Source organism: Netta rufina (genome assembly GCF_964035555.1).
Source record: "Netta rufina genome assembly, chromosome: 15".
NCBI classification, from domain to species: Eukaryota; Metazoa; Chordata; class Aves; order Anseriformes; family Anatidae; genus Netta; species Netta rufina.
Genome location: NC_140138.1, coordinates 14107288 through 14123491, shown reverse-complemented (window position 1 = coordinate 14123491; position 16204 = coordinate 14107288). Strand labels below are relative to the sequence as shown.

The window sequence follows — 16204 nt, the reverse complement described above, 5'->3', positions numbered from 1 at the left end:
GCCAAGAAACTACGAAGAATAAATAAATTATAGAAAGCAAACAAACCCTGCAAATCCGTGAATGTGAATAATACTGTTTGTTTTCCTTCCTTTATTAAAATGGTACAATGGATGCTTACAATATGCTAATTCACATCAAATCAGAAAAACAGAGACCAAGTAGTAAGGGGCATGAGGCATTACTGTTCCACAGAGCAGACAAATTCAGGATCATTTGAATTCTTATTCACGCACAACTTGTACACGCTCATATTCATCTTTTGCTTCACAATAAGCACCAAAATCTTATTGGCACAGAACAATTTCACTGACATCTTACAGTCTGATCTTAAGTTATCTGAGTTAAATTGGTACAATTTCTACAGCTAGACAACTTCTGCATGTACTTCAGCCGCAAATTTTGTTCTAAAATCTCCTCATAAAGAGATCAGTTCTTAATCACTGACAACCCCTCTTCTCTGTTGAGGAGTTGCTTGCCTGACTGTATTTTGTCACAGTTAATAACATCTGTGATGTTACAATTCTATTTGTGAAATAGAAATGGAAACAAAGAAATATCAGCTCTCAGCTGAGCTTATTGAATCATCTTCATCTTTTCTTTTCTCTTTTTTTTCTTTTCTTTTTTTTACTTTATATATCTACCGTCTCCTTTCTTTTGTCTCCTGCGAAGGTTGCATGCATCCTGGCAAAGTCAATTCTTTGTGCAGCACTGTTTTGTCTCACACCTAGCAGACAAGGTGTGGAGTGCTCCTGTGATTTAATCTATTATGCTGTTAGCATGGCACTCCTCTAAATGCAATACTGCCAGTGAGAAAAAGGGCAGAGGAAGAAGGCCAGTTCAGAAATGTCATGTCTTCACAATTTTTCTCACCATAGACTTTGATGTATACTCTGTATGACTTGTGCAGTGCACCTTCACTTTTAAAGATCAGGTGCTCCATCAATTTAGTATCTTGCATGTCTTCAGCATTGGGTCTGTAGGATGCACAGTGGTTTTCATTTTGTTATACCTTAATACTATAGATATCAGTGCAGTAAGACATTTCTTCAGTGCACATATTGTTGTGGCCATGTATTTTGACTTAGAAGAACAGCTTGGTTTATTGCCTGGGACAGTTGTGCTTTTATACGATAATCTTAAATTCTTTTTGATTAAATGCTTTCTTTGTGGTCTAGACAAAGCACATAGACATCAAAAACATTCACAGATTGACCATAACGAATATGATCAGTCTCTAGTAAAATAGAAAGAGACGTTATAGGGAGGACCAGGATCAATTATGCTAATAATTGTTGGCATCACTGAAAATGCTCTACAGAGAAAACAGATAAGATTGCCAGAAGTGGGAGGCTATAGGATTGCTTTCTCAAAGAACTTAATGTTGAGACTGGTTAACTCACTACGAGTAGCTAAGGAGTTAATCCTATCATCAGGTAGACTGGTTTGAAGGAAAGAACTGTACAGACAACATTTGTACCCTGTGCAAACTGGTACCCAACTCTCATGACAAAATTTCAGCTACAGACAGAAGCTAAAGCATCTTTCCCCACCTGTCACTAATGACCAGCACAGCTTTCAAATTGAGTCCATCTCTTAAATCCACAGGCACTTGCACAAGTGGCTCACTACTATAAAAGCTTCTGTGCAGGTGACAGGGAGATTAACAGACTTCAATTCTGCCTAAAGAGCAAAGGAACTTTCCAGCTCTATTTTGGGAACTCACCAACACTAACATCGCAAAAGCATTCCCACCCGTGCCAGCAGAAGTAGGAGCACAGAATGAACAGGGTGTTGGCATTTAGACTGTAGCATTTAATTATATTTCAGTAGGTCTGGAGGACACTACATTGAAAATGTCAGCAACCTGCCTACAATAGGCTGTAACCATCAGTTGGAAATATGTCAGTGGTGGTACAGTGCTTGGGAATTTCCCACAAATATTCTGATTTAGATAATGTCTCCCTTTCTAAAGGTAAGGTCCTAGCTGGCTGCTAGTATTGCACAAAACATAGGAAGCCAGTAGACTGTAGATGAATTGGGTGTAGATGAATTCTGTTTCTCTTTAATAAATACAGCTGAGATTGAAAGAATCGTACTCAACTAACCAATTTTCAAAACCAGATCAAGGTCTTCCACAGATCAAGGTCTGTCATGAAGCATTACCTGTCATTCCTCCCTCTCCATTTTGTTTGGCAGAATACTGAAGGTTATTGATTCTATTCTTGCTCTTCCATAGAGCAGGAGCCCTTTGTGACTTTGTTAAGGTAATTCACCTCTCTATCAGTAGGCTGAGATTGCAATACACACGTATACATCTGCAGCGCATAGGCTGCACTGTACCAACTTCCCTTGTAAACACTTTTAGTTCTTGGTGTTTCACTTCACTTCACTTTAAAAATGGAAAAAAATTATCAGGATGCTGAGAGTCTCCATAGGATGCTAGTCCACACAGCAGGCCCATTCAGAGTAGCTATCAGAGTAAAAAACAAACCAGTGTTCACTAACTCTTTAGTAAGACCGGCCAGAATTCAAATGTCTGCACCCTTGGGATCATTTGAACAGAGGCAATTTCTCATCTGTAATAAACCAACGCAGCAATGGCATTTTTAAATAATAACTAACATATTTAATGGAATTAAGAATAGTTTTTCAACAGCTTATTCAAACACAGCATTAAGAACTCCCTCATGCATACAAGAATTGAGCTCCAGGCTTTCCAGGGTAGGAAACTGCTTACCTTAGGATGTACCCATGAAGAACTCCGTTATGTTCGCTTTCAGGAGGAGGTTGCCACTGGACCATGATAGACTGATTAGTGCGCCCACTGGCCACTATGTTTTTAGGTGGGGCACTAGGTGGCTCCTCAGGCAGCATCAACCTGAATATAAAACAACGTGAGGGAGGTGGGTGTTGAAATAAATGATAGGTAACATTTCTATTTCATGTATCCAACTCCATGTGAACCAGTATCGTTTATCAAAGTCTGATCACTAGAAAGAAATATAATGCTGATCAAACTGCTGAAGACATGCATGAAATAGTTACAACAAATCAACATAATAAGAAATCAGTTAAGCAAGCAACAAGACAGACAGCTGAGGTAACCTTATTCTCTCTGAATCACCCAGGCTGCTACAACTCTTTAAAAAGATTACAAGCCTGAATGAGTTAGAGCTCAGGTCCAGTGTCTGTGACTCCTTCCAAATTGTTTCTTTCAGCTCTTTCAATATTTTTCATATCAAACTCCTACATTTTGAAAAAGCCATTTAGAGTTCAGCTGTTCTGCAATTCAAGCTCACAGCAAGCTTCGGTTCACATAGGAAGGGGGATGCATTTGAAACCAAATTTGATGAAGCCATCCTTCTATGTCACATCTGGGTGAATTGCAGAAGTGACATTGCAATGATTGGGTGAAAGCTGTACTCCTTCCAGGGCTAACTGCAGTGACTTAACACAATAAGAAAAAAAATATTAGGCTTGCACACACTTATTTGACCATCTTCCAAGATTCTGTTCAGCTGATACACTGGAAATATGAGGGCACCTCTCCCATTGTGTGCTGATATCCTGCACCACCTAATTGCCATTATCACCAATTACTAGCAGCTGCAGAGCACTCTCCAGAGGCTTGGGTAATGATAACTGCTCCACTTCCCAGTTACTGTGCAAAAGATAACTTTACGCTATTCACTCACAACAGTCAGCATTTTTTTTTTTCGTGGAGTACATAGGAATGTATTTTTACTGTACCTGCTGGTCTCAGCGCTGTACTGGCCTTTTCCCACCTGGTTAACTGCACATACTCTAAACTGGTAGGTTCGGGCTGGAGTTAGTCCACTCACAGTGACACCAGTCATTTTGGGGTCAAGATTTGATAGGTGAACCTTCCAGGGAGAATCTGTTGGAATAATTAACATTTGAGAGAGACCGGAGTGCTTGTTAAAAGCGCTGCAGAAGTGAGAAATTGTCTCTGACTGCACAGAGCTCTTTGTGTTTGTTTTCCTCAGAGGAACTTTGGAAAGAAGTTTCTTTTTCAGCAAAAGAAACCTTCCTGTCAGCCCACACGGTTATGCAGATTGCACATTTGTCTACTGGAAAGTGATGCTGCACATGTCATGGCATAATAAATAAAAACTATATTCATTAACATTTTAATAAAAGAGGAAACAAGCATGATAAAGACAGATGGGCTGTGTATTTCACAACCCATCTGTTTGGCAGGCCATTACAACACCACACCCATGAGTGGCTCTGGTGGAAGGACTGTAATGAAATTCACAGGCAGTTTGGAATATTGTTGTACCCAGCTTGCAGGCAGGTGTAGAAGCATTACGCTCTCTGCCAAATCAGTCCTTTGCTGTAAGACCTGAGAAAGCTTCTGCTGCAGATCCTACGTCTGCAATTTTTTTTCCTAGAGATAGTATATGGCATTCAGTCTAATCATTTCCTAGGAAGGTTCCCTGATATAAACAGTCCCAGCAGTACCATAAAACCCTTGTTGTCAGTTCACATACTTCACATGCCGAGCTCCTCTGATGCCCGAACTATATTTTCAAGTTTTCAAAGAGGTCAGAAATGAAACATGTTGAAAATTAAATATACTGACTTCTTTTCTTCCTGGGCTGATGTCATATATTCTCTCCAAAGTCACGACTGAAACCATCAAGGAGATGTGACATTTGGTCTGCGTTGCAACAGTACAGCAATGGAATCAGCCAACTTAAAGATTTGCTCAGATTTTAAATAATACCAGCTGTTTTCATGCTCCCTGCTCAAAATTACAAACACTTTTGGAAATTACTGAGGAGCTAGCTGTAGATTTTGGCAACATATCTGTGCATGTTGCTCATCAGAAGTGCATCGCAGCTCCTGGCAGGTGACCTAGACGTCTGCCTGAAAATGAAGATGAGATGTCCCACATGTAGAAAGCTGCTAAACTTCACACCAAGATGTAAACCACCAATTTAGTGATTTTCTGGCAGATTCCTTAGAAAGTTTAAGTCCACTGGGGTGTGATGCCTTTTGGGTTATAAACACTGTATCTTCAAGTTATTCAGGATATATTTACTCCAGTAGTGGCTTTCTGAGAAAAAAGTCCTTTTTAACAGGAAAACTGACAGAGCAGAATACTGGGAATGTTGGAGAGGGACATTTGCACAGCAGTCAAGTTCCATCTTTGCCAATTGTTGTTGATTTGCCATCAGTCGCTTCTGCTGCAAGATCTGGAGCGCAATTCATCTTAGCTGAACACTGGGCTTCTTTTAGAAAAAGGATACCTGTGCTGACATTGGCTAGGAGTTTTGTGCACTCTAGTTCCTTCTTTCTTTAATCAAGCTTCTCATGAGACTTTACAAATAACTGTTTACCTTGTTACACCCAGAGTGCACAGTAACAAATCAAGACAAGCCAAAGTTAAGGTATGGCTGACTTAGTAAGCTGCCAGAAGCAGCTGCATTAAGAAAACGGAAGAACAGACAACACTAAGAGAGCAAAATACCCTTGTATGAGCTACTTGGGTAGTGGTCCATTTCCTAGAGCAAATCAGTTTCATTTGTTTACTGCTAGTGTAAACACCACCTGAGAGTGCTTAACCCAAGCAGTTCAATGTAGTGAGCAGTTTGATTCAACAACAGGGCCTATTAATCTCTTCAGCACCTTGGGGCTTTGCTCTGTTTATATGCTGCATCTGTAGAATACTTTATTTATTCTTTTTCCTCTCCTGGTGGAAGATAAAAGATCTAGCAGGAAGAGAGATTAAACTGAAAACTAATATAAACGAACCCTATTCATCTCTTGGGCACTCTGATTCGTAAAGGAAAGTGGTTTGGGGGGGATTTGCTTGCTCATGGAGCAGTGGATACAGTGAGTGTTCAGAGTATCTTTAAAATTTAAATGTCAAGGTTTTTTTCTTGACAATTAATAAACTAAACATTTTGAGAGTCTGTTTCCCCACTTTAAATCCAGAACAAACCCCAGCATTGTACAGAAGTTCATTTCACCATGTAGAAAAGCAATTCTAGCATTGGAAACGTTCCATAAGATTTTCAACACTGACTCTCTTCTCCTTCAGGGATGACTGTCACTTGCCTGTCCCAGGAAGCCTGGAGAAGTTCCACAGTGACAAGAGACTTGCCAGGTCAAACTATTAAATAAATCTCTGTTATATTGAGCAGACTCCACTAATCCTTCATTTAACTTAAGCTGCCCAGAAAGTACGCTGGGCTTTGCTTGCTTGCTCTTCTGCTGTAATTGCCACTCTCCAAAAAACTTTCATGTTTAGTTGTCTGTCTTCTTAAGGATATTGGGTATTTTGAATTAACTCCGATGGCCTCTCCAAGTTAATTTATTGGAAACCAAGAATCTCACAGGCTATTCTCTAGCTTATAATATGATTTTTCACCTTTGAGAAATGACTTTTGTTCTGTTAAGAATTTTGGATTCATTTTTGATACATTTGATAACACTGGTTACTCACCTACCAAGAGGTATTTCTTCTATATTTTCCTGTCTATCTCACAACTCTTGCACTAATTGCAAATTCCTCAAGAATCACTTCCAATTTGATATTACAGAATATATCTATTGCAGAAATCTAATTTTTGCAGCTTTGGAGTACATTTCCGTCTCCTTTCTTCTCCAAGGGTTTAGCACTGACAGTACTATTGGAATTTACTGTCCTACTGGAGTTTACTGAATTTGTCTTTTATGACAATATGATATTGCAAAAAGCTCAAATAAAAATGAATTGGCTCATCCTTCCTTTGGTAGGACTTCAACAAGGTATATCACTGGCCTGAGAAAAGTATCTGTTTGCACTATGGCATATAGGCCTGCATCACTGTTGTAACAAACAAGAGTTTTGCTTTGATTTTTGCAAAGATTTACCTGTGTGTTCAATTTTTATCATTGGAATATTCCTACCAAATTCAGCAAGACAACTCACAGACTTTCAGTTAAGCTCGTACAGATGCTCTTCATAGGAGCTTTAATTATCTCCTCATTGAAATGACGTGATGAATAGGGAGAGTTGTATCATTACATCGCACAGATATCCCAGAATACAATAAAACAAAAATGGGCTTTTATGTTAACTGTACTCAGCAGAATTCTCTAAGTATTAATTCACTTGTTCAGATAAAAAAACAGCATAATTTTTGATTAATCCTTGAAATCTAAACTTTTTTTTGGAATAAAATATACGGAATTCCTTCTAACACCATGAAGATTCTCCGCTGGAATTCCTCAGTATGCTGCAACAGGGGTTAAACAGGTCACAAAACATCCACAAATTATGTTGGTGCAAATAACAACTTATGCTACTATTTATTTGAAAATCCTATTTCAAATGGAGGTTCACTTTCCCAGCTCTGTGTGGGCAGGAATACTTAATGACTGTGTTTCCCTGGAACTGTGCTTTTCAAATTAGATTATAAATTTGCCCCCAAATGTTTAAGGCCATATGTCTCAAATCACCCACAGACACAGTCTACTGTGAATACTTGTAATTTGAGAATTATTACATTGTGCCAAATACATTCATTTTAAAAATTAGGTGACTTGGTGACTGGAGTTGTTCATATTTCCAGCAATTTATGTGCACGATCTGTCACTGTTTTTTTCCTCTAATTAAAATAAGGTTTTTATATCTCTTTACTGAATTGAAATTAATGAAAAGGAGTTCTAATCCATGCCAGGTGGATTGACACGCCTCTCTCTAATGTAGCTAGTAATTAGTCCCCTGAAATCTACACTCATTATTTTGAACCCTCTTCAGCTAGTTCTCCGAAACAGATACTGTTATTATGTATTCACTTATGGTATGCGCTTCAAAATGTACAATGGATCCTAAATGCTATTAGGAAATAATTCAAAGCAAAACAACTAAAAGGATGAAAAAACTAGGCTACATTTTGGCACCTGTAGCAGTAAAGCAAAACCCATGTATTAAAACTCCACAGATCCAAGAATAAACTCTTCTATGCAGATTTGCTAAAATAAATCAGAATTCTGATGTCCCTCCCTAACCTTTAGATGGGTGAAAACAAACTGTGATTGGGATGTTAAGTATATTGCACTGCTGCTGACAAGTGAAAGAGCTACAGACACAAGGATGTGAGCACAAGGAGGGCACATGCCGAATCCCTGACAGTTGCTCTTTCTGCAGCACAAGTGGGACCGATGGAAAACCTGAAAAGAAGTTTTCTTTGAAAAGCAAAGAAAGATGCTGCACAGTCATATCAGACAAAACTATACCTACATAAGATCAAATGTCAGCTTCATTCATGAACATCACATGGGGGGGGTGAGAGGGGAACATGACAGCACCAAGGAAATATGCTGTTTTCCAAAGGAGTGGCAGGTCTATCGAAACTATATATTCACTACATGCTACTGAGATCAAAATGATCCTCAAAAACAAATACTTCACAAAAATAAAAGCAAAACAAGACAGTGACAGTATGTAGACAAAGTCAGCTTTGCAAACCAAAGTCACTGCTGACACTGTTCCACTATTCTGTTGACATCTCTAAAGCTGAGCAATAACATATGAAATTAAAGAGCATGGTAAAAGTGGAGTATTCAGGGGCTTAAATTCCTCCCTATCCTACTCCAATGAGTAACCATTTAGAGACCAGGCATAAAAGCAAAGTAAATATAGAGATGAAAATCAAAGGAGAGCAAGATCTTGGGTATTTCTGGGAGTTCAGATGCTCAATGCACAAGAAGACTGGTCTGTGTTTGGTTTTTGCAGCTGCAAGCTTGCTGAAGTAAACATACCTATGATTTGTGATAATGAGACTCTCTCAGTGGTTGATTGCAATGCCATCAGCCAAAATTATTGGATCTATCATGGAGCGAGCAAGAGTTCACAGGATCCCGTGGAGTTCTGAGAGACTGCATAATTTCTGGAGAACTATTGTTGATTTTCGCTGAGCCTTCTACAGATTTCAGCAAATGAATTATAGCATTTTTGAAATGATGGCACATCTAGCCCATTCTCTTACTAGAACTGCAAAACATCTTTGCGATAATGACGCTGAAAGACCTTCCAAACTTCACCAGGACACCAAGTGAGTTGCCTCTTCTCTTATGGCCCCAAGTGCGTATGCTCGGTCAGCTCTTTGCTGCCTCCACGTAAACACAGCTCTAGTATCTTTGCATCATGTCCCCAGACTGGGATTTTATTAACTCAACTCTGTCAAAGCTACTGGGAGCCATGAAACGCAAGGGTAACAACCCTGGGTGAAAGAACATGTAAGGAGAAGCAGACATGCAGTACTGGCCTGTAGGCAATAGGAAGAGAAAGAGAGAGAAGAGAGAGAAGAAAACAGATGGTGATAAAACGGTGACCACCAGTGGGGTGGGAGCCAGGAGCCCATAACACTGTGAATTTTCTGAGTCATCCATTATAAATAAATAAATAAATAAATAAATCAGGAGTCTTAGCTCTAAGACAACCGTTTTAAGGACAGTGGTCCTAGGCATGACTTCAGATTTCCATTAGAACACTGCACTTTGCTCAACAGATGTCAAGATCATCAGTTCTGGGACCTCTGTATCTGAAAAGTTAGGTACTCCAGCCTGCAAAGCACAAAGGTTTATGTGATTGGAAGCTCAAGCTTCATCTCAAACTCCCTGTGTGGCAAAACAAAATGCTACTCTCTAGATAATAATAAATCAGCACTGTTTCACATTCAGTTATGCAGTGGCTAATTTCCACATGTCAGAAGAAGTGATGCTCTTAATTTTTTCATCAATTGCTAGGCTTGGATTTCCAGTTCCTAGGGTGATAGAGATTAGAAAGTATTGCCAAGGTGACTGATTTCCATATAACCTCATCTTTCAATCAATTCAGAAAGAAGCATTTAGCAGTGTCCCTGAATAACCTTGCAAACTGACAGCCACAAAGGACCAGACATGCAGCATGACAAAATTACGAGAAGTGGGCATTCACAAAGACCAGGTTTGCAATCTATGAAGCTAGATATTTGTATATTTTGCAGCTCTGTATCCTCAGCCACCTACTTAAAAGAAGGATATGAAATAAAAGCCTAGGAAAAGTGGAGAAAACATATGAAACCATATACAGATATGACAGTTGCTCCTATTGACATCCAAGTTGGTTCCTCTGACAGACCATCAATTCCTTGTGTTATCATACTGCCTGCACTTTTCAAGTGAAATTGGGGCTCTGAATGCATCAGGATATCTAAGAACCCAGAGCAAAAGACAACAATGGAAAGAAATAAATATGACTCCTTCTATTTTACAGATGTCAAATAGAAGCACTGAAGGATGAGCTGACATGCCTGAAGTCAGGCTGGCTGGAGGTAGAACTAAGACTTTCCTGTATAGCAAATTCACCATATTAGAACTGTTTAACTGTTTTTTTTTGTTGTTGTTTTTTTTTTTTTTTTTTTTTTTTTCTTTTTCAAATATTTCAGGATGTTAATAGCTGAGTGTAAAACCCAGGGCTTCCCTGCAAACTGTCGCTCATTTAGCAAGTTACAATAATATTTTGTTGGTGGCTCTGGTAAAAGCCAAGTCTGCAAGAAGGCTGAATAATTAAGAAGTATATGAGATTGAAACATATTTGACTTTACTCACTATTCTCAGAGAGCTCGACCATGTAGTAGAGAACAGGGCTGTTTCCATCAAAAGGACGCACCCAGGAAAGCATCACACTACGGCTGTATGAGGAATTCAGAGTGGCCAGAAGATTCTGAGGGGAATGAGGCAGCTCGCTGTTAAGAAAAAAGAAAAAAAAAATGCACAGAAAAATCAATCTACATTTCATTCAGGACAATCTTATAGGCAGCTAAAGGCACATGGCATCAGACTTGTATGATGATAGATATAAAACTACCAGCAGCTATTGTGCAATTAAATAAATGAAAGACATCTCTGAATTATTCACAATTTTGTCCTATTTGGGGAAAAAAATAACTTGTGCTGAAAGTCCCAAGGCTGATGCTTAGAACAGCTAATGGAAATGTTGCTAAATGTGGGAAAAGCCAATTTTCATACTGTTTTTTGATTGAGACAAGTTGGTCAATAAATTTCTCTCTCTCGCTTTTTCTCCCCTTCTTACAATGATGTCCTAGCAATGTGACAGCAGTAATATGTATAAACAGTAAAACACATGGGAGATGCGATTTAACATGGAATTTTTCATACTCAAGGAAGCAGAAGACATTGACACTATCCATATAGAGCTACTAATCAAAATTACCATATGTATTCTTAGGCTACAGAACAGCTTGATTTACTCATGGATTCAGGCTTATCCTGTCATGGGTAGAATCTTTCCTTCCTATAATAAGGATTTTTTTGGAAGCACCCAGCCAGAAAATACAGAGAAAATGCCTGCAGAAACCCCATGAAAATACAAAATGAAACATTAAAAAAAAATAAAAATAAAACAGCAGCTCAATTAAAACGTGTAATTTCTCTACATAAAGGCAATTTATGGAAAAACATTTCATTTGGACTCATTGCCTGAAAGTCAGAGGCTGCACGGTGCAGTGAGAAAACTGAATTCTGCTACATCCCTTAAAGGCTGATATGTATTAAGTGATAAGAGCCCTTCAGTCATTATAATTAAGCCTGATTTTTGCTCCTTCTATCCTGGTTCCTAAGGAGGATGAGCATCTCTGACAGGGAAGGAAGAGCAAGGAGGGCCAGATTTTGCCCATTCAGTCTGGTGCTTCTCCCCAGGAAAGCTGAGCAGTAACCCTCCCTCAGCATGAACTACTGCTAATCTGCTCTGGCCAGAGCAGAAAGCCACAAGGGGACTTCATATCCTTAATTTAAAAAATAGCAATTTCACATCGTAATGTATCATGCTACTGAAGGCTTACAGTTATTTAAAAGCCGCAACTCCTTAGCCACTCACAGAAGTAAATACAGAGTCTGGCTTTAAGCCAGAACAATAAATATGCTCTGGATTCAGGTTTCTACTGGAAGACTGAGGAAAGTACAAGAGTCAATCCGTACTTTTATTATTCTTCTGTTAAAACTGTGAATGTTTTTGTTTGTCGTGGCCATATGCTGTGGAGTTGGTGAGAAGGAAGCAGGGAAGGAAGAAAGAGGGGAAGGGAGGAAAGAAAGTAGAAAATGCAAGAGCCAAAGAATTGCCAGGAAAATACACAGGTAAGGAGACAACACAAGTGGAAGGCTCTCACCCACCCACACCTATGCTTCCTAAGGCTAAACTTGGGACCCAAGTCTTATCTTATCTCATTTGATTTTAAATTCCTAACCAAATTAGAAGCGTGGTAACCCCAGTCTTTTTCTGAGGAATGACACCTCAATTTGACTTCTGGAATGACAGAAATTCAGGTATTAGCTTTATTAAATCACTTGGTCAAGACTCTTTGATCCTTCCATCAATTACAAGGAGCGTAGGCTGGCTATGTTCCCACTTAGTCTGGGCCTGCTGCACCCAGGCTCCAGAATTTGATGCAAAAACAGCTAAGACACGGTCACTGTGGGGCTAGAGGAAACGTCTGGCACAGGGAAGAACAGGAACAGGCCCAACAGATGCAGATTTTGAACAGAGTGCTGCAAAATTAGCAAGTTTAGGGAAGAGGGAGACCCGGAAACAAGGTAGGAGGGCAGATGGCCGCAAAACAAGAATAATCTTGTTGTTTGAAAGCATGGAGCGGGTGTTTAAGATGTGGCCATTCACACAGGGATTACAGGCATGTGCTACTTCATTTTGAATGAAACACTAAATTATAATAAACATTAAACCTCCACTACAATTTATCATTGTGTCCCTGAGCAAGCTGGTTGGAAAAATGTTTTTGTGATTAAGCTGGCAAAGAAAATTACTGAAGGAGAGTGACACGTCTTGTTGTGACACAGCTCAGAGAAGTCGCAGTCCCCACTTCATTTATCACCAGGCCCCGTGGGACAAGCTGCAGCTCCAGCCTCCTCCAGAAGACAACTCTCACAGGGGCAGCAGCACAGAAGGGATGGCTGAGGGGGTGCTCCCTGCAAACATACCCCTAGTATCTCCTTTGCTGGGAGCTGAACAAACACTCCTGGAATACATTAAGGATATTTTCAGGGTGTGTGTTCACTGGCTAATCTTGTTTCCCCATGCATTTCGAAGGCTTGAACTAGCAGCTCATTTGACTAACAGCTCATTACACGACTGAAAGAAGAGACTACATGAAAGAAAGAATCTACGGATCAGTCTTTTTTTGTAGGGCACAAATATCTAAGTGCTTCTGGAGGAGAGGAGACATTCCCTTCTTCACATTTTTTAAAGCACAAACTTAGCTGAAGTTTGTTTTTGCTCATGATTTTAATTGAGTTGATTATTCTCTTGGATTGACATAAAATGGTAATCAGTCGGCAGCATGATGGAAACAGGCACTCTGTTCAGAGGCTGAATAACGTGAGTTGCAGCAGCCATACAACACACCGATCTCCACTAATATCATATTCTTTACCCATGTGTCCACACTGAACAGCAACAGATGGTGCTTACAGATTTAAATCCCTCAAGGCAGACATAACAAGTGCCTACAAAACACACCTGGACAAAAATAAATAATTAAAACTACAATGACATTTCAGCACAGAAGTGAACTTCTCTCTTTGTACTATACAAAAGCTGAGATTAATAAATAGTAATTCCTACTTTAGCAAGCACTTGCACTTTGTCCCCTTATCATTTTCTACACATACTGTGTGGAAGGGATGATAAATGAGACCTGTGACACCACCATGAATATTCACATTCCCAAAAACAGATCACTACTGTTTTTTTTCTTTTTTTTTTTTTTTTTTCCTTACAGAGAATTACTTTTCCTTGCTGCTATCATCCAAAGTCATTGCAGGGAATGGTAATTTCAAGCCTTCTTCAGGATGAAAAGAACCTCAGATGACAACTGCTCAACTTCTGATACACCAAGAAGGTTTAGGACAGTAACACATGGGTCACATAGCAACCCTTGATCAGACACTGGAAGATTATAATTCATCATTATGATCCTTTTTTATTACTATTATTTTTATTATTATTCACTGAAGCCCCACATTGAAAATATATGAAGGTTTTTCAGTATCTTAAGGCCTTACTCCTCTAATGCTGAAGAGTTGCATGGAGTCAAACTTTTCATAACTTACTTTGTGTGATAGCAAAAACTGTATACAGACACTTTTGAAATCTGTAATTGATAGATAAGCCCAGGGTTAATGGCATAGCCACCAAGGTGACCTAAGGGGACTCTGACAAAGCAACTGAAAAAGCATATTTTCAAGAAAAGAACATGAAACCATTGTGACAATCTAGGAGAGAATTATTAGCTAGTTACTGATGATACATGTTCAAAACAGAAACCCTAATGTTTGAGTCAGCTCATCACTGCCAGAGGGTAGCTGAAAAATTTACTCAGCAAACACATCCAGTGTTTTATAAAATTAGCTAAAAGCAGAACTATTTGCTACGGGAAATAAACCAGACATAGTTTGGAGAGATTTCTGAGAAAAATGGTCCAACAGCAGGTAATTAGAGAGATTGTGACTGAAGAGGGGATTACTAAAAAGGCAAGGGAGATTAAACAAGTTTTCTTGTCAGTTTATAAAAAGCCCTGCTCTTACTTCATAAATGATTTCCTAAATCAGGTCCACCATACAAGTTTTACTTGGGAGCAGGTGGTTCATCTGCTACACCTGATAATTTTCTAAGAAGTTGAGGCAAGAAGACTAACAAAGCCGTCAGCCTTGATGGCTTTGCTCATAAAAGTTTATAACATTTTAAATAAACACATCATCTGTTGCTCAGGACTTTCCAGTTTCTCTTGCAAAAGAATCCTCTCTGATTTTTAAACACAGGAAGGACTGTTACAAGGCACCGATTAGTTCTGAAGTTTTTTTTTCTTTTGCAGGCCTATATCAAGGTGGATTTTTGAAATTAAGCACTTGTCAAATCCCAGAGCACAGAGATTTATTTCCTGTATCATTCTGGCAGTTACCACAAGCTCAAGTCTACGGATGCCTTGGGAAAGGTTTCCAAATTTTATGCTTTCTTTTTGCTAAGAATGCCTACATTTCTAAAACATGCTCAATAATGAACAGACAAAATTGTATTTCCAATTGTATTTCTGGGTGGCATTTCTTTTTGAGTATCAAGTGTATTTAGACTCAGCAGTGAGCTTTATTTCTTGGATAACATCTCAATAGAGAGCTTGGAAAAATAAATAGAAGATTTCTTTTTAGTGATGAAGGAATAATATATTTTCAAGTTCGATACCCTTCTTGTTTTCACTCCCTACAAAAAGAAAACAGATAGGCTGCTGGAATTGAGGGACATGTGACCATATAAAAATAAGTCTGTAAAAAGCCATCATTTTCATTTGTTACTCTGCATTGGTCTTGGTGATCTTGTTTTTAGTAATCAAGCCATTTTATGGGATGTATTTGGAAGAAGTAGCAACTACAAATATCTCAAGCAAAAAGGGGTATCAAAATTCATTTTGTGCATTCTTGGCTTCACACTGGGTTTCATTGTAAGTGGTTAGCTCACCTCTCCTGCTTTTGAAGAAGACAGAACTATAATAGTACTTTGGTGAAAGAGAACTGAAAGAAGATGAACTTGCTGCCAGGAATAAATTGCCTATTTTTGTATTACATTGTCCTCCCCATATTTTTGCATAGAGAAAGAGCCTAAAAGATTTTACTCTATGTTGTGACATAACAGAAGCTTGTACAGGGCTTTGATTTTCCTACAATGTAGCATTACCATACTTTTTAGTCACATTCATACAACAAAGAGATCCCTTAATATGGACTGCAGACAGGCAGATATTGAGCAGCAGGCACAGATAGTGGTAATTCTGCATATTTTATATACACTGAGAACCCTCAGGATACTTTGAGCTGGAATCATCAGTGTTTTCTGTCAGGAGAGTGATGCACTGTGATAACTCAAGCTTATGCAGCTTCAGGAACAAGCATTTTTTTCTCTGTATTTCATTCTGTATAGTATTTACAGGAATATAAAAGCAAGCTAAATGAAGTTAGAAAGTTTCATTATATACAATTATTTTCAGGATCAACTCTTATAACTTGGAGGAACACAAGAGAAGCACTAGCTTATCACCAAGACTTGCAATTGTTTCTTTATTTGCAGTTGAGAAGCTCTTCCAGAAAAACAAGTAAATAAGTAAAAAATTAAAATCTCTCTCT

At 38.8% G+C, this 16204-nt stretch overlaps 1 protein-coding gene across 1 annotated transcript in view; it reads right to left on the bottom strand.

The window, feature by feature from the left end:
* SDK1 (sidekick cell adhesion molecule 1) overlaps window positions 1-16204 on the bottom strand; it is a gene marked incomplete at its 5' end in the record, with an annotated part of 391349 nt that overhangs the window by 110642 nt on the left and 264503 nt on the right. The window contains 3 exons of the mRNA XM_084295713.1: window positions 2739-2879; window positions 3752-3899; window positions 10610-10746. Of these exons, the coding sequence (XP_084151839.1) occupies window positions 2739-2879; window positions 3752-3899; window positions 10610-10746 (426 nt within the window). The remainder of the gene's footprint in view (window positions 1-2738; window positions 2880-3751; window positions 3900-10609; window positions 10747-16204) is intronic.